Raw genomic sequence first — 19,857 nt, forward strand, 5'->3', positions numbered from 1 at the left:
TCCTTTCCTTTTTCTTTCAAGTTTGTTACTTATTATAAATTTATAATTCAAATTAAATTAGGTCCGCTAAAGAATACTATATCTTAGTCCCTACGGGTTTCATAAGCTATTTAGAATTTAGAAGATTCTTGGATTCTGATCCGTTCTTTTATTCAATAATTCGAGAGCGTTGGGACACGCCGCAGTCTGGTTTAAATTTTCCTCGAAAACTTCAGAAAGAAGCAGTACAATGAAAACATGGCGCTATGCATACATTGCTGCCGAAACACGAGACCCGTAATTTTCGTTCTCATTTCCCTTTAACGGCGTATGCACCGCATGAAATCGTTGCCCCGCTTAATTTTCAACAAACGCTATCTTCCCTGGTGCCGGCATCCTTGCGTTGCGCACTTTATCTTCTGTCCCCTCACAAAAGCTCCTAAATTTTCGCAACATCGTAATTTCGAGTTCTGACCGCTTATTCTCAACCCCTCCTCCACTGCGTAAAGTAAGTACAACAAAATGTGCAACACGAGTAAGCCCGTCTTGCGACAGTGCTGCCCAGTAGCGGCGAGACGGCGAACTTGCTTCAAGGGGAAATGTAATTTATGCCGGCGTCGGAGCCGAGGCAAAAAAAAATATAACGATAAGGGAAGAAGTATAAGATTGAAATCCCCGTCTAGAGCAGGCACGTCACGCGCAGCTGTTTAGTTCGATTTCATTGCTGTATTTTTGTGCAGCATACTGTTGAAACCTTAAACTTTCCCTCCTGATACTCACATACAGTAAGTGAAAAGTGCAGGGCTGGCGCCGCGCGACGGCTGCCTACGAGTCGTTTGCGCCTTTACACCTCGTGTCGCGAATAAATGAAATGGTCCCTTTTGATCAGCTGCTGGAGGGTACAATTTTTTCGGGTCGTTATGAAAGCACGGCGCAGGAGTGCGACGAGCAAGAAACAGTGCTGACACGCGCACCGGTGTTGCAAAATGCGTTTCCAAAACTACGCCTCGTGTCATGTGGCACACCTGCGCTTAAACGTTTCTCCTTGGGCGTTGTGCTCGTAGTTTTCGTCGACTCAAGTTTCGAAGCAGGGCTAAAGTGTTTTTTTGTCTTTTGTCTTGTTTTAAGTTGAGTGTGAGTTTTTTTTTAAACTCGGCGCAGTTGAAAAATGACGGTTCTTCTCACTTAAAGACGGTAGCACCGAAAAAAACATGAAATGCATTAAGCCAGTGAAGCAACATCTAGAAAGCTCGTTTTGCCGACTTCCAGATAAATAACTTTTATGCGCCTTATTACATTAAAGTGAAGCTTAAAAGTTCTGGAAAAGCTTCTAGTTTCTAGATGAGAAAAATTCCAAAACGCGCTTTGTAGGCTCATAGTTTTCAGCTTTTATTCAACCTTATGTCATTAAAGGAATCAAAAATGTGATCAGGTTTTAGTGGTATTATGTTTAAAGGCATGTAAACAAATTTAAGATTTCCCTTTTGTTGCTGCAGAACACAAGGCCTCTCTCACAAACTTGGTTTCAAGTTCACTCTTAAGCTGTCCGCTATCGTGTTCATATTTATGTCGTCTGCTGTAAGCCGTCTCGAAAGTAATAAAATGAAAGAAAACTTCATTGTATGGTTCGTCACTTTATGTGACGTCAGAAAGCAGGCAGACATGCCACAATACCATAAAAAATTGAACATTAAGCATCTGCCGGTAGATTTATTTGCTAAAAATGCGGAAAAAAAACAGTTTATTTCTCGCATACTGCACGGAATCTTGTTACAAATAATTTATCAAAAGCAGTCAGAACATCAGTCTCAATGTCATTTTGAACACCATGATTTTCGTACACAGGCATTTCTGCACATCGGGCAGGCTTTGCCTCAACTTGAGCTTCGAAAAGATAATTGATGAGCTGTGATTGTTGGCACGATTTGAAACTTTCCAATATTTAATGCACTGTTAGGGCTGTAAAAATACTCAAAAATTCGAACAAAGAATCAGATACTTTCCTATTCAGATATCCGAATGAATCAAATAGAGCGTGTTCAAAATTATGCAAAACTAATCAAATGCGTTCTTAACCTTTTGATTACTTTTTGAATAACTAGAACAAGGTTCCAATAAGGAAACGTCGACGCCCCATACCATCCTGCCCCAATCAGTGCTAGCGGGATAACGGGTTCAACACAGCGACGCGGTACATTCGTGTGGCGCCGTTCACAATGCTCATACATCACCTGTAAGACTAGGCGACGTAGCAGAGGTGAGGCAAGTTTAGCAAGCTCTGTCTTCATGCCCAAATCTCGAAGACCATGGCTCATACGTAGCTGTCATACGTCCCATGTCGTGAGGTGTGCGTCTAGCTTATTCTCTCTCGTCATCAATCGCAAAACGTAATTTTCCTATACTTATACCCAGAGGGCCTTAGTGTTAATACACTGACTTCATGTTGCGACCCCTTAGTGGAGAATAATGTTGCGTCTTTTAACAGCAATGGCTTTTAGTTCATAAGTTGTTGCATCGGGACGCAGCGTCTTCGCCGGCGCTTCAATAATTCGCATGATTGCTCGTATTGTACAAATATTCTGAAAAGTAGCGAATATAATATAAATTTTCGATTCGTATTCAATTTTATTCTATCACTGTTTTATTTGTACTTGATTTGGTTTTTAGCTGCACTATTCGTAATCGATTCAGTTTGTAAAAAGCAGTATTCACACAGCCGTACACAATATTGAGCGACAGAGGTGCATCGGGGTGTACTTACAGCACCTCGTATTTAAATATTGTGGAAAAATTTAGGCCTTCTGTTTTCTAAAACGTGCTCCGAATTCCCAGCAACTTATATTTTCTTTTTCCTTCTTTCTTCTTTATGGAATCGAGCATTATAATTTACTATAAGCAGCTGAGTCACGTAAAAACGTCGTCAGCCTCGACGGCTGTCTTCAGGGACTCAAGGTATGCTTTGAAGACTGCTCTGCGCCTAGAGATACGTAAGAACCCATAAAAAGTCGTTATTTAGTTCACCATCATCATCATAGTCATGATCATATGCAATTATGAATCATCTACCAAGTCAAAAAATATGCAACAAGATTGCACTTACTAATCTTTTTGGGGCTATTTTAAAGTTTTACTGGTTTAAATAAAGCAGTTTTTCTTCTCAAAGGATTACATGCCCTAAAAACGTGTATGGTTTGGTATACTGACTTCTTTCAGTGCCTTCTTTAGCTTGTATACTAGTAAGTCTTTCTAGAAATCAAGAATGCGAAGGCGCAGAAGAAGCACTTCACTAGTAAAGGCGTTAGGCGAGACCAAGGTCTCGCATGTTGTGTGTGGGGTCTTTTTCCTGTAGTTCTTCAGCTTCACGGGGTTTCCAGAAATTACATTACTTGATATTTTAGGCGCTCTCCAGCGATGGCCATGGTGGGAACAAGAGTGGGCGTGGCCTCCACGGACAGGTCAACGACAGATGAAGGACGTCACGCCACCGGAAGTGATGACGGACCCCTTGGGAGCACTCTGGGAATCCGCTGGCTACCCCTACTGTGAAGAGGTATGTGAGGCAGCAAGTAATGCACCAGCTACATGCAGTATATTGATAAAACCTGCTATGCATTTTGTAAGTTTAACGCACAGAGTGAATAAATGAGTCCCACATTCGTTGATGTTTCGTGTTAGAAAGCTGAGTCGCATTCAGAGGAGAAAAAGTGTGTATTTTCGGCACATTCAATATGCACATTACATGTTTTGACGCAACCAGAGTGCAACTCCGACTTAAAATTTTATTGTTTCAAAGAGCACTAAGCGCGAAATTGCTACTGGTAGTTTTTCTCAGCAATATGAGCATCTACCCGTATGGGCGCCTTCCAACTAACGCTAGCTGTCGGCACAGACTTGAACTATCCATGCGTCATAATTAAAAGGGTAAGTTGAATCCCATGCCTACTTCGCTTGTCGTCAAAATAATAAAAAAGGTAAAGATGTTGTGCCTCTACTGCTTACAATTCAGCAGTCTAGTACTCGACCTTAGAAGCCCGCTAAAGTAGTTCAGCCCCTAGTAGAAGTTTGAGAGCGGGTAGACACACTTAGTGTGAATTTTTCACTTGATCTTCGCGCCCCACCTAATGCGTTTTCCTGGTAAGACACGCGGTGAGTGAGATAAGTGTAGGAGCACGGAGGAAGAGGAAATAAAAAAATAAAAATGAATCCCAGCGAGAACGCGGTAGGCGGCGTTGTTGATGGAAGCTTAATGCAGCGAACATCTTAGAATGAAGCGGGGGAGTCGGGCTACGTATATCGGCCACACCAGGGTATCTATGCGTCTCACGGTGCTCTACAAACGCACGCAAGTGTTTGTGCCCGTGCCGGCGTAAAATCAATAGAGACTTCGTCGCTGCATAATGTGTTCGACGCTGTCGCGGCGAATTTCTTTAAACCAAAGTGACGATCACTCGGGCGGTGCTATCGCGCTTATGGCTGTAGTTTGTGAGGGCTTAGACTCTTTTTTTCTTCGCTTTTCACTTCTGGTGTTTCGGGTGTTCTTTTCGTTGGGATGGAAGCGAGAACACTTCGCTCGAGTTGTTTTGCATAAACTGCACCCTCTGACGCAGTTTTAAAGCTGGACAGAAACATACAAAAATGAAGAGAAAAGAATACAAGGGTTCCTTTAACTGATTTTATGGCTTGTGACAAAAATTTTTGAAACGTTTTATTGTTTTATTGCGTCCTTCTGGCTTCAGACACATTTTTGCGACGAGAGCTTTGACACACGCTTGATGCGACACCACCTGCCAGGAAAATACCTCAGCGTGATAGGTTTTTTTAATACTGGCTGTCAGCGGTGACGTTCTGCAGCAAATACGTCCAACCGCTCGCAGGATAACAAGGAAGAAATAGCTTGCCGTTGATGTAAACTACAAAAATGTAGCCAAAAGTATGCCGAGGTAATAAGGATATTTTGAAGTCACGTCAGTGATTCTATTCCCAGAGTTTTCATTTTATTGTCTCGCCCGTAAAGCGTGGGGTAACATGTTCATAGAAGATAGAAGCGCTCTTACATATATTCACATTATAAGAGAAAGGGGATGTTGACAGGTTCCCTATTTTTTTTCCTTCGTGTCAGGAAGTAACCAAGAGTACTGTCGGTTGCATCTTATAGGTATAATCGAAGAGACAAAAATTTGCTTTTTGCTTTTGGAGGATAGCAAAGCTATTGTATGCAATGCCTAGAAGGCGTGCGAGCACGCAGATTTTACCAGTACCAGTGGCCGACATGCCCTTAAGCGCTTAGCAATAATGTGACATTCGCTCTTCACATCACGAAGTCAGCTTTTCTCGTGTGACTCCTTCGCTGAACGCAATCTTAAAGCCTAATCATAAAAGTGGTTATACTGAAAGGTTTAAGCTATTCTTCCTAGAGGCATTATTGATGTTTCTTACCTATAATTTCAGCGTACTGTAATTGCTCTGAATCTGGAAAGGAAATGACTACCTTCTGTGTGATTGTATCAGCTCTATGTGGAGGTTAACATTAGGTACAAATTCTGCTCTAGCATCATCCTGACAGCTTGCAAATGAAGATGTACCTCCTAGAAAGAGGTTTATTTTTGCAGCTGCCATATTGTTTGAGACAGTATGAAAATTGTGCGTAATGCTTAAGGGTTGTAGAGAGCACTGAAATGTTTTAGAAGTATAGAGACTTAGAGCAAACAATATGAAAATAAGTCTTCAGTAATATGACAGACGACTTCGTCCTCAAATGCATCAATATAATATCGAACGAATTTATCTCACTATTAGGTCAGCATGTGCCACGACGGCTTCTTTGGAAATTCTTCTTTCCTGCAAACGATGAGGAAGTGGACTCCTAGCAACCGTTTCACTACAGTCGCCAGCAAACAGGATGCTGAGGCTAGCAGTGCGACAGAATGAAGGACGACGAAAAACAAGACATAGACACAGCGCTCTATTTCTGCCTTCCTTTGTTTTGACGCGCTGTAATAGTCAGTGTGGCCGTTTACTGGCTAGCCCGGTTTTCTAAGAGATGCGTGTGTTTGGGAACAATTCTTTCGTGGCGCTGCCTGGCGACTCAGTGCCACGGTATTGATACCGTCAAATTCGGCAGGTAAAGACAGGCCGGGGTGAAACTGGTCGGTGATGTGAAAGAAATGCGAGGGGGGGGGGGGGGGGGGGGATGCACCCTGCATTCCTTAAACTTTTGCTGCAGACTTTACCGTTTTGCTCCTGTAAAGCGTGCACCACCGCTTACTAATAATGACTGTGGGGAAGCACTGCTTGATGTTAAAGGTGTATGAGCGTGTTGAATAAGCGCTTGCGTTTAATGAGGAAGCAGTTCAGCACTGTCGCTATTATCGCCTTTTTTTCTGATGCTGCTCCTTGTATCGGCTCGGAAAAGAAAATCATGATATGACACTCCACTCTCTCTAATATTCTAAAAAAAGGAACATATATCTTTTGCGATAGTAGGGCAGTGATAGTCTCTGATGGAAATAAGAAAAGACGCACTAACTGCTACGAGCATAGTGGGCATCTCAGTCGCACCGTTGAGGGGAAGGGGAAACACAGGTATGCAATTTGCAGAGAGCCAGCGCCATCCGGCAGAACAGACAACGTTTTGTGCGTGCACAATTTAAAAGATCGCTGATGAAGCTGCTACAGTTGCACTAAAGGAATGCTGAATGAATGTCGATTTTATTTTAAGAAAGTGAGGCGCCTGATTTGAAATAAAATGTGTAATAAAGGATTCGCTTGTTACGGAAGAAAAGAAATGCCTACTGTATCGTCATGCTTTCAAAGGTGACTCGCTTGAATTCACTACCGTCAATTATGTATTTGTTCACACACATGCGAAATTCGCTCCTCCAATTTTTTGTGCCCCATACCCTCAAGTGAGTGGAGACAGGCGATTTTTTAAGCGCTATTCTTTAGAGCTTGCTCTGATTATGTAATTACTGAATGGGGCAGGTGACAATTCAAAGCAGCGCTGTTGACAGGGTTCTGTCATTCTAAGCAATATGCACCTCGATTGAGAGCACAAAATACTAGCAGACTGCCGAAAATGACCTCTTTAATTAGACTATTTTGAAGATGAGTGCACATTAGTAGACCTATAGACCAGATGTGGACTAGCGCCCAAAAATTACAGTATTTGCGGAAACATACCAGTATTTTGAAAAGTTTTGGGTGGTGTTTTTAGACTAGCGCACCAAAAAGAGGCTACAGGTGGTCCATTGAGTTGGGAACTCCAATGCAGCAGCCATTAAACATGCTCATACAGACGTGGGCTTTCAAAGCAGGCATTTAGGTCACAGGTACAAGAATGTAAGCTCACCTTCCGGAGTGTGCGATATTTAAGAAGTTTTAAAGATTGTGTTACAGGACAAAAAAAAAACTATTGTGACGTTCTGCAACCTTGAAACCGAAATTTGGTAGAAATTTCTCGTGGCTACCAGCTACACTAATTAGCCTTACTATACAGTTAATAAGAAAATGATCCTGAATGCGTTACACGACGCAAACAATAATGCTGGTGTTTTGTTCTCGCAAAGTGAGCTGACCTCCCTTAATTATCCGCATACGTAGCTTTCATGTGAAACTATATACTATATTCTGCTTCAACTATCAAGCTAACTCTGTAATCATAATGAAAAAAAAAGCGCATAACAGACAGAAGACCAGAAAAAAGAAAGGCACAGGACAAGCGCTGACTCACAAGTCAGGCATCATTCATAAATCCTGGGGTATATAAAGGATGAAGGAAAGGTATGACGCATGAATTAAAGGCAGAACTTGAAAAAAAAAACGTGCTGCGCGAGCCGCTCAAAAATGTGCAAGAAACAAGACCTCCTTATTAGCTTTAATATTAACTTATAGCAACTCGCCCAACTGATCGTTCTACTAGCTCCGCGATGACGTCACCCCGCATTAATTTATATAGGGAGTGTCGACAGTCCCAAGTAAATAGTCATCAAATATAAGAAAAGTTCATTTATTTCTTCTAGGCGCCAAGCTGAAGGAGGAATAAATTTTGCATATGGGATCTAGCCGTAAGACAGTTGCCTAATGAAAACGTTGAAGTAATTACACGGATCTTTCCTCGAGACCCTCTTGACGTCTATATATCCTGCTTGCACAGTCCATCGCGCGTGAAAAAAAAAATGAAGCAGTTTCCTGTGAAAACTTGTGCCGGGGGGAACAGGCGCATAAAATAAATAAAATAAACATAATCTTCGAAAAGCACTCCTTGCGGAGAACAAAGAGCGTTGACACGACCATCGCTCCCAGGGGTTTTAGGCCGGAAAGGTCGCCTATTCCCAGAGCGAACTCATGCGGAGAACAGATTGTCAGTGACGTGATAAATTTCTCTCTCGGCCCCGGGTACTGAACCCTGCGCCTGAAGAGCTTTCCATCTTTGTCGCAACCGTGCGTCACACTCTACGTTTATTTTTGTTTCTCTCCTGTCTTGCTTTTTTGGGCTTTTAAGTGTGCCAATGCAGTGCTCGCGTTTCGAGAGCAAGGTACGTTGTTGCGACTCGTAAACGTCCATCGTTTCAGGGGTGCATTAGGAAAATAACTTTAGAGTAAAATCTGGCACCGAGGAGTTTGTTCCAAAAGTATGCTCTGTTTTTTTTTTCTTGTAGCTATAAGCGAGCGCCCTTATAGCTACGCACAAGCTGTTAGCAAATTTGGAACGAGCATAGTTTGCTTGAAAGCTGCTGCATGGCCCGCGCAGCCTTTGTCGAAAGTTTAAAGGACACCGTTTGGCTGTTGTGCCGCATAGTCAAGATATAGTCGGTCCCCGGTAACTTAAATGTTTGAAACAGATGAGAATGAAAGTTATGCTAACTATACAGCGATCCTAACCGCCCCACCCCCCTTTAAAAGAGACAGAGATGATGATGTAATAGTAGTCACTTTGCAGGTTATCACTCTTCAAAGGAAAACCTAGACGCCTGTAGGCTTTTTACAGAGGCTGCACATGGCCCTTTTGTAGAGTTACAGCACATTATGCAGTTTGGGGAACACCTGTGTGGGGGCCTTTCAGCCTTTGTTCTGTTTCTAGGCGGTGAATACTGAAAATACAAAAAGTACAAACATTGCGCTTCACTTTTTATGCATAAAAAAAATGAGAGAGATAAGAAAGTGAGATGATCCCAATCAGGAATTGTATCTTGACATGAACTAAAATAACATTACGAGGCTTAAAAAACAAAACCTTAATGTACCTCATAATAATTGATCACAAAACAATAACATCATGAAGTATAGATTTTTAAACAAGGCCTTCGAATAATCAGAAACTTTTGCTTGCTCTGTCGAAAACAACGCATATATACAACGCACGTGGCAAAACAGAAGACCAAAACAAGCTGTTTGCTACGCTAATACTAGCCGTTAAATGCGTTTGTTAAATTTTCGCGTGAAAGATACAAAAAAAATTTATCGCTCTATTCGTTTTCTATTTTTTTTTTTGGTGCCTTGGATGCCAGCGAATGCTGTTTCACATATTTTTTTTCCGTAGCATCAAAACGGGTGTTTCAGTACAATAGACTTCGCTGTGATTATTATATCAGCATTGTTTAGTCTTCACAAGTACTATCTGCGTCAGACATAACGCGACCAGGATGATTGCAAAACAAACAATAAAACACAAATATATCTTCTCGAGAATACATTGTTTCAGGGTCCATTAACACTTCTACGTAGCAGTGTTCACATCTACGTTACGAAGCTCAATTTAAGTGGTATTTAGTTCCAGTAACATAAAATCTTCTCGTATTTTTCGGTTCTTGTTTCAGCTGTCTCGTTCGTTTTTTATATGACGCTGACTGTACGTACTCGTTACTTTCTGCCAATACTTTGTTAAATAAATTTTATTTATTTATTTATTTATTTATTTATTTATTTATTTATTTATTTATTTATTTATTTATTTATTTATTTATTTATTTATTTATTTATCTATTTGTTTATTTATTTATTTATTTATTTATTTATGTGTTTAGTTATTCATTTATTATAATCTTAAAAGCACATTTGTACATTATAGAGGCGCGAACAAAGTCAGATTAACGAAACTTTCACGAAAGATACAAAATACTCACCATAAATAAAGAGAACATTTTAAGATTAGTGGAAAGCAAAAGTAGAAAATAATATATTAAAAAATTATTGTCCCATATAAACTTTGCCGGAACGCATCGACGATAGGAGGGAAGCATATTGATTTGAACTTCGATCGCCTCGCCCGATGTTGCCGGGGAATGCCTGCATGAGAACACCTACCTGCAACGCAAGCAAAGGATCGACGTGAACAATCATTTATTTCGAAAGTCTAAAGAAAAGCACGAAGCCAGTGAATCGTTGCGCAAAGTTGGCGGCTGTTAGAATGTGCGCTTCTTGAAACAACGTCAGCAACACCTATGCCGTTCGTTGGGGGAAAGCAAACGACCCATTTGCCACTAGCAGAAACTTGAGGCCGCAGATTTCGTTTTTTTCTTCTCCTCCTGCACTTAAAGTTTTACATTTTGACATAAGTTATATCGCTGAAGACTGTTTTATTTGGAAAGTGTCGGGAATCTCCCGGTGTCGTTCTTTCTGCTGTTTGTTCTCATTTGCCTCCCACCTCTCTTATCTTTTAGGACATCCCACAACATAAAACGAAATTCACTTTATATCTCGTAGGACCGCTTTCCGCGGCCGGCAACATTCACGACAGTCGGGACGCCCGTTGATGGCATCCGATTGAGTTTCAATGGCGCTTTCATTAAGAATAGCAGCTCTGATGAACGGCAATTACAACAGCTCGTCTAAACGCTGTCCTTCAACTTCGGCGAATGGCTTCTAAGCCCTCACAAAAAACATTGAACCATGGTTTCACAATGGCGTCTCAGTATGCTCCTCTACGCTTCGTCTTTCTTTCAGCAATTAGCGCTGATTGGCGTTAATTAGCTTAGTAATCTGGGGTGCTTTTTCCTGTCTTGTCACGTGTAGAAGTTAGGCAAGAAGCTGTGGTGTAACCAAAATTTGATGCATTTTTTTATTTACGGAGTGCCTACAAAGGAAAAAAAAAAAACCTCTACCGTTCTGAATTTTTTTTCTCCCTGTCAAGCCTTCGCGAACTGAAAATTTATCGAAGGAATAGGTGCGTATTCTTGCCGACGTAAAATACTGAACGCCGCAGGAAACTCTCTCAGCGTGTGACTTGGTGAGTTTGGTATTGCATATAAAAAGAATTTTTTTAATTTAGATTAAATATTGGCACTCCTGCTTGGCGAGTCCTGCCTTAGATTAATCCAATATAAGTTAAGCTTAATTAACTGTCATATCCTACACATTTTTTTTTACAGCAGATCGTTCCGAACCACAAGTAATTAAATACGGCTGGTAGTTTCCTAGAAAAGGAGGAAGCGATACGAATCTCTGCTCAATTTATGGAAAGAAAAAATTATAACAGATAGCCCTAATTCGCCAACAGATAAACACGAAAACTTTTAAAGAAGTTATAAATGTCTTGAAAACTAATCCTTTTAAACATCTGCTTTAGAAAACTTTGACAACAGTAGTATGTCGCTATATCAACAGCGGGCTTGCTGCTACAGGCTAATCACATAAACGCTGATGCGCATAAAATATTTTGACACTCCTTGGTGCTTCGAAGATAAAGCGGGTATCGCGAAACGTGGCATGAGGTGTGATTACATTGAAGAAATTTTTGCGAGCCTCATGTCTAGCATTCTGGGCAAAATTTTTGAACGTTGAAACATTTTAAGGTATTGTACGTTAGTATTCAAGGTAATGGTCCACTCTACCGATGCATAGCAAAATCTTTCTTGCAAAGTTTTTCCAAGCACTCACATCGAGCAGTTAAGCCTGCCATATAAAACAAATGGAGAAAATTTTTGACGACAGCAAGAACGTTAATAGCAATAAAATGCAAGCCTGGCGACGGGAGATCTGCGGATATATTGATTTTCATAATGGAGTATAACATATATGAAAATTTTGCGTTCATAAGTTGTTTCTTTTTGAGAAATGTTTCTTTCCACAATTACTAGTATGCGCCTCTATTTTTTGCCTTTTTTGTTATTCTCTTCGATTCCAGGACTTTCGTGGTGATAGTTCTCCTCGTCGTGGTTATTTGTCATCATTTCACTGAGTATAGAGCGGAACAAAATATAAAGCGCAGTAACATGTTTGGAAATAATTCAACATCTTTTCCAAGGCAGCAACAGCGTTAGCGAACAAGAAGGCAAATTCATGAGCGAAAGTAATGCTGGGTCAGGGGGCGGGGGGGGGGGGGGGGGGGGGTACGTATGATGCTACCTGTGACATCCGTTCACGCCTTCTGTCACAGTAGCTCTGGGTGCTCACAGGTGCCAGTTTTAGGGAAGATGTATCACCTTTGCTCCGTATTTGGTCGCAATCTATTCCTATCTGCCCGCGACCGAACATAAAACTCTGAGGCTGGCGCCAGAGACATTCATTATACGTAAAAAAAAAAAGGTGCTTTAACAGAGAGCCTTCGAATATTTTCTTCTACTTCTATCACGCCGTATCTCACACTTTTAAGGGAGGGATTTACATACTTCGGTAAACGAACCAAGACCTGGCAAGAACGCAGCTTCCCTGCGACATTTCACCGGGGCTGTATCTTTTGGCTTCGGAACCGGCTTTGGAACTGCCGTACAGCCAAGACATCATGTTTGCCTAACTCTCTAAACGCGGGCCATCACCGGCTGAATTTTTTCTTTCTTATGTTCATGCTGTGTCTGCGTACCTCATTTTACAGAGAACGGGGAAAAAATGTAAACGTTGAGCGAACTTCATAGCATAGGCTTCATATCAAGTCCTTAGGTTTTTTTATTGCTTTTCTTTTTCGCGTGGTTGAAATTTTCTTAGGAAGAGTCGTCAGAATCTAAAGCGCGGTGCAACCGATTTCGGGTTTTGGTCCAGAAAAATACATAGCACGTCTCGGAAATGTTCTTCATTATTTTCTGAATTTATGGTTTGCCCATGTATTCGGTGAACTCTGGAATACCCACGCTGAACCAAAACTTTTTTCTTCTTCGGCTAAGCACTCGAAGAAACGCCACAACCTTCGCGTTCCCTTTGCCTGGTGCATTAGTAACGCCGTGTTTCAAGGCCACAGATGCTCGCACTTCGGCTGCGCAAAATTAAAAACAAAATTATATACAGGAGTTTTTTGTTTGTCATCCAGAGCCGCCGCTCGCGCCATGTACCACTTTTTTCTAAAGTGCTGAGGCCAAATAATTCTCCTTCCCACCCCTGCATTTCACAGCTGTGGTCTCTCTAACGCTACAGATCTGTAGACGATAAGGACGGCTTCTTCGTCGCGCCCCCAGAACATTGAACTGACAAGGGTACTAACGCACCTCCAGCCCACTCCCCCAATCACATCACTTTTTTTTTCTAACAACGGCACGTGGTTGAGGCGCCTTAGTTCTGAGGCAGCCAATTTTGTGGTGTTCTGTTTCAGTGATCCTGCCCACAGAAAACTTTGGGTTTCGCCAGAATGTTGTTTCTACTGCAATATTATTAATTGGTTTTTGGGGGAAAGGAAATGGCGCAGTATCTGTCTCATATATCGTTGGACACCCGAACCGCGCCGTATGGGAAGAAATAAGGGAGGGAGTGAAAGAAGAAAGGAAGAAATAGGTCCGTAGTGGAGGGCTCCGGAATAATTTCGACCACCTGGGGATCTTTAACGTGCACTGACATCGCACAGCACACGGGTGCCTTAGCGTTTTTCCTCCATAAAAACACAGCCGCCGCGGTAGCCTACATTTTATTTTCGTGCTGGCTGGTTAACATCTTAGCTCCTTGGTCTGCTGCTAGACAGTATTGCGCAGCCCACGCAGGTATAATCCATGGAGTGTCAAGGAGGCAAATAAAGGTGCTCCTTTTTCTAGGGGGACATGTAGTTCTATACATGCTTCAGGAGCCATGACGGAAATTCTTCAAGCGCCCACCAATGGTTTGAAAAAATTACGTTTCGCCCCGCTACGGAGGCCTTGTGAAGAATTTCCGCCATGAAAATACCCGACCAGACGGGTTTCTGTCAAATCCTGGTTTTCAGGAGCCATGCAGTATGGCGCCAAAACAAATCTCATGGTCTCAGAAGCTTTGAAGAAGATTGTACACAATGTATCAGTAGAAGAAATTTAGGTTGTGCGAGTTCAGAAACGCGGTTTCAACGCACTGTGGCTATCTAAGGGCAAGGATTTCAGTCGGTTTCAGCAGCGTGGCATTCGAAGATGAGTGGCCCGCGCACAGCGAGCCGTGGCCATTAGAACAGACGACGTACTTACTTACATGCATCAAGCTTCGACACTGGTTCGAAATGTCGCGGCGTCACCGCAGATGCAGCGGGCAAGCGCCGTTGGGAAATCCGATAAACTAGCAATTAGAATCAGCTGCCCTTCGGGCAACATTACGCTTGTATGCTGCACAAACGTAACATGTGTGCGCACTAGGCTGTCTAGTACTTCAACCACATCAAAGATGTGCCCACTTTCGTAGACTGTCACCTCGAGTCGAACATCGCAACTGTTGAGGTATCGGTCACCGACACCCGCGAAGAAGAAATCACAGCTGCTAACTTCAGGCCTCATGGCAGGGGCGAGAAGGCACCATCATCTGTGTGTGTGGCCAGACCAACTCGCAGGCTATTTACAGAAACCACGGCTAGAGGGCTTTAAATGGTGCCCCTAATGGCTGTGCTATGGCGTACAGTAATTGGACTGTAGTCATATCGTCCGTGGTGTAGAACTGTGTGTTAGAATCATTGACTGCATAATCGAATTCGTCACACTGCTCCAACCCCAAAGTTTTACTGCGCTTGATGTCATGTACTCTCTGCGAGTCAAATTCAACTCAGTTCAAATCAATTTTTTATTCTCTGTCTTACCAGATGAAGCTCCAGGGGATTTAGAAGGGGGTTTTTCTTAGGCAATTTGATGAGTTTATCCTATTATCCAGCAGGGAGGCATCGCGTACAAGCGATACAGTTTTAAAGCAAACAAAAATAAAGCAAAATGCTAAAAACATTAAGCAAGTCCAGCTTTCTTGGACATCGTTCTTAGTTGTGAAGCAGCTGCGAAATATGGAAAGAAACTGCTATGTGCATATTCATGGGAATGGTCTAATCTTGCTAAGCTTACCAAAATGACCTTGATATTGTTTGTCCTGTGTTTGCACCGAGTATTTTAGAGTGCCATAGAAAAGCAATGATGTGCGTTTTTGGCAACGAATAGCAGAAAACTACAAGCGTCCCGATTAGTATCTACAGATATATTGATTTTTATGGTAACATCTTACGATATGCGAAAATTTGCGTTCATAAACTACTTGCCGTTGCAAAATTTACTTCTCTAGAATTTCGGGGTATGGATATAGACACACGTCAACCTTAATCGCCTTGTTCAAGTACATAACGCGAAGTTCGCGGTAAGAAGAGGAAAACAAGTCAAAGTTTATGAAATCATAGCTACTTAGAAGCGACAAAACCGTATACCGCAGCCATTCTTTTCCACCACTCAGTCTTGTTGTCGGTACTCTCCAACCCTCGCCATGTCTTGCAAGGTTATTATTTTCTCCTCAGTCGGGCTGAGTTGTATAATTTGGTTATACTGTTCCTAATTTCTCATTTAAAAACAATCCTAAGGCGAGCGAACACAGCATTCTTGGCGATATCTCGGGAGAAAGCCGAGAGCAAGTCAAACATACGTTCCTCTGACACATTCGCAGAGACGTTCTAGAAGCAACTAAGCAGAGTCACAGCTGCCCTGGCTGGATCAGTGCCGCAGAGATTACAGTCACTGCCGATTACTTGGCTATCGAGAAAAGGCACTGCCGTCTTCCGCCACGGGTTATAGCTATATATAGACGTAACAACAGTGAAAGCCGGCAGGAGACGAAAAAAAGAAACCACGAACTCAAACAAAACATAGAAGCGTTTGCTGTTCTACCATGTTCCCGAATAACAGTTCTATGCCATTATTTGGCCATCGGAAGAACACATTATAAACGACTCTCAGACTTACCAGGAACCGATGCCACGTATAAGACCTTGGAAAAGCTCGTGAGCAAGCCAGCACACACACACAAAAAAAAAACCCACCGCTAAAACACAGCGCAAGGCAGGCAGCTTCTTTCAGCCATCGTTTGGTGGCGGATACTCACTTTTCATCTATTCATTTCTCGCTTTCTTTTTGTTCCTCCATCTAAGTCCTTTTCTTTCTTTCTTTTTCTTTTTTTCTTTGAGCTGTATTTGCCTGTCTGCATGTTAGACGTTGCTTCACGGAGGTGCTTCCCAGCGCGGGAGTAGATCGGCAGGAGCGAAAAAGGGAAAAAAAAAAGAAGTGCAAAGCCTGGTGGGATAAATCGCGATCAAATGCGTTGCGGGAGGCTTTCGCGCCGGCAGCCGCGACGTCTAACGCTCATAAAATATGGAACGTTGAGCCAGGCGCCGGTACAGTAGCTGCTGGTGCTGCTGCTACCCGGCCGCTGGCCTGCTGAGGCGAGACACGATACTAAGGTGCGTTTCTGGGCTCCCCGACCAGCGTGCTTACACCGAGTAATCTCGGGAGGAATTCCAATGAAAAAGCCGCAGATCGTCGGTCCGTATGCAGTGGGATCGAACGGGGCCTGCAAGAAGGCTCGTACTTTACCCCGAAAGGGATAAAGTGTGTAACATAGCCCTATCTCGCTTCGCGAGCACCCGTTTCTTATCGGTCTAGTACAAGCTGCCATGTTATAGTACTTCTTTCTTGTTGCTTTTTCGCGTGCACGTTCTATTCGTGCGTGCGTTCGCGAGCTTCCTCAGAAGCGCAGACTGTTCGTGCCCTGCCCTGTCCCTAAGTCCACATCATGCTTCTTTGAGTAAGTGTAAGCCAATGAGGTTTCGGCCTAACGTGTCTTCCATCAAGAAGTAGAGGCAAAGGACCGTGGGCCCTTCAGTGGCGTTGCCCCTATTACTATCTAGGTCCCTGATACATCGGCTTACATACACAGCGATTAATAAAGAGCTCAGAGAGGGAAAACTGTTTATCAAGCTTTGGGTTTTGAAGCTGTAGTGCTTGACTAGCGGCGGCTACTAGAACGCCTTAGTAAGAGACAGCTGCGAAGTTTAGAACAAAAAGGCTTACTTCGATCTCAGTATGTACATGTGCTGCGGTGACTGTTAATTATAATGATCATGTGGTTAAAAAAGCTATTGTGACATTATACACACTCTGAAAAAAAAATTTGAACGGTCAGTATTGCTGCAAAGAACAAGGTGTCAAATACATAATGAAAAGTCGAATATCATTGTTAACCACCTTGGTCCATCGTTGAAAGCCAGTTGTCCGTCTAGGCTAATTATGACTACGCTAGAAACGTCGGCTCATGGAAGTTTTTTATGAGCGTCCTTTACATATGTTTGCAATTGATACGAGTGCGGTTATAAAATCAGAAAGATGGCAAAAGTATTACAAAATGCACCAAGCAGGCACGAATAAAGCAAACAGAAATTAGGTACAGTACTGACTCAATGAAAGCAAGAGATTAAATAATTTTTTACCATACCCTGATGTGTTTGCTTAGGTGATGTTGCTTACTACTTTAACTGCTTTCGCTGCATGTTTTGACATGACAGCCGTTCATAATTTTATATATAATGCACCTTTTCATGCAGTGAAACTATGACCATTTTACCAAAATGGCACACATGGGTACGTATTAAAGCTGTTTGTACGTTTGAACTAAAAATGCATCAGTAAAATAACACCATCACACATTTCTCGGCAAGTGTTGCTAGTGCAGCCGCTCTGTACCATACGCGGTGATTACAGTTCATACGGCGTTGTTGCAAATTTGTCCTCTTCTGGAAAATTGTTCTCCGCATGCACAATGATTCAAATATCCCATTCTTGTGCTCTTCAAGAAAATACTGTTTTCTTTTGCACTGATAAAGCTGCAAAAATGCATTTAGTCCGCAATGCGAAGTGTTGAAGACTTCCTTTTTAATTCAATATCTCACCAATAAGCAGCAGTAACCTGTTTTCTGACTTTTCCTTATTCTTTTTCGTGTCCTGAAATGAGCTCTTCAACCTTCCTTTCGCTGACTAGCAGACCGCAAACTCAAGAAAGATGTTCGCCGCTGCGTCCAAAGCAAACACACACGCGAAAGCTAATATCTTGGCCGACCTACAAAGCAAACGTTGCGTGCCGTTTCGTTTCGGCGCTCCACCGGGTTTTGCGCAGCAGCATCCACTTTTCCCTTTCCACCCACCTCCCGCCGCCTCCTGCGTCCTTGCTCTCGGGATCCCTAAACCCGGGCAACGAGAGCGCATGCGCCACTGGCGGCTCACACAGCGCATGACCGACGGCGACGCGCAGCCGCGCAGGCGCATGACGTCACTCATGGAGGGGAAGGCGCCTCGGTAGCGACGCGAACTGAAAAGCGCCGCTCGTAGTGTGTCCCTCCCTGGGCAAACACTCTTGGACTTACCCGATCGCTTCGCCATCTCTCGGGAAGAATCTCAACCAGGCCCAGGATTTCTGCCGAGTGCAGCCGCGCTGGCAGTTGCTAGCGTTATTGAGAGAGGGCGCGGCTATGCGTGTATACCATATGTTATACGAGTTTTATATCATAGACCGCGGAGAACGCCGCAACTAAAAACTCTGAACGACGGTAGCGGCCCGCCTATGCAGCGCCATTTCCCATTCGCTGCCGCCACTCTTCCGAGAATCCACAGCGGTGCTCAGCATCCTCATCTCCATCACTGCTCTCGAGCATCCGTCGCACGCACGCACGCTTTCGGCTTCTCCGCCAGCTCTTGTGCTCTGCGGCAAAGCTACCCGTGTGGTTCTCGGTTGACTTCGTGTGTCGGCGGTCTTTGGAAGACAACGGAACTGTTTCGTGACGACGTTACGCCAAACACGCCGATCCTTGAACAGCACCGCTTCGCCGTCGACCGAGACAGGTGAGCGCTGCGCTGAACACGAAAAGAAAAAGTTCCGAGTGAGTGAGAGGGAGAGAAGATGCAGCATCGTGTCTGTCTTCGCATTCGTGCGTTCGCCTTAGAGGCTATTCACTCTAGGTTCACTCACCCCGGTTACTTAGAATTCGTGTCTCAGCCGCGGGTTTCTATTATACTGATACCATCGCTTCTGTTGGTACGCTGGTAAAAAGAGTAAAAGGTCAGCTTCGTGTCTGAACTACTGCATGCACCGTGAACATAGCTGTGCACGTTGCTATGAACGAAGCTATGAATGAGAATTAAAAATGCCTGGTAGCTTGTTCGGGCATGTGAGTCGTTGCACAATGGTGTTTGTTCGGACGATGCGAAGAAACCAATAAATATCGTTTGCGATGAGAAATGCTGTTAACGAGGCACGCGTTAACGAGTTGCAACAGAGTTGTAATGAGCCTCTGATTACCGTGAAGAAAAGACATTGTTTTACAAAACAGTCGTTCGCGCATTCCGGTTGCTTCTTTTTTTCATTCTCATGTGGACTAAAAAAATTATTCTCTAGAGCAGATGAGAAGCTAGGTATGAAACATCCGTGTGCATTATTATTTTTTCGCCTCGTACGCAATAAAATTTGTTTTAAAACGTCCCTAATGAAAAAAATGTGAAGATAATATGAATTACACTGGGCACCCATATCTCATATGCGAAGAAAATTGTCAATAAGCGCTTGAAATTTTAAGCAAAATAGATTTTTCGTAAATCTAATCTTTCTTCACGACAGATGACCTCTTTTACTTTCCTTAAAATTAGTAAAATAATTTGGGCGACTCTGATGTCAACCTTTTTGAACGAGACCTCTTTTTCAAAGCGTATAATTTCT

The 19,857-nt window shown here is 43.0% G+C and overlaps 1 protein-coding gene across 2 annotated transcripts in view; it reads left to right on the forward strand.

The window, feature by feature from the left end:
* Schip1 (Schwannomin interacting protein 1) overlaps positions 1-19,857 on the forward strand; it is a 112,029-nt gene that overhangs the window by 7,302 nt on the left and 84,870 nt on the right. Inside the window, exon 2 of one of the 2 annotated variants that reach the window (XM_077658845.1) lies at positions 3,378-3,529. In XM_077658845.1, coding sequence (XP_077514971.1) covers positions 3,378-3,529 — 152 coding nt within the window. Of the gene's footprint in view, positions 1-3,377; positions 3,530-18,490; positions 18,987-19,857 lie in introns of those variants that run through there. The other variant, XM_077658846.1, reaches the window with a different exon arrangement.

This window comes from Amblyomma americanum, chromosome 3 (assembly GCF_052857255.1).
Source record: "Amblyomma americanum isolate KBUSLIRL-KWMA chromosome 3, ASM5285725v1, whole genome shotgun sequence".
NCBI classification, from domain to species: Eukaryota; Metazoa; Arthropoda; class Arachnida; order Ixodida; family Ixodidae; genus Amblyomma; species Amblyomma americanum.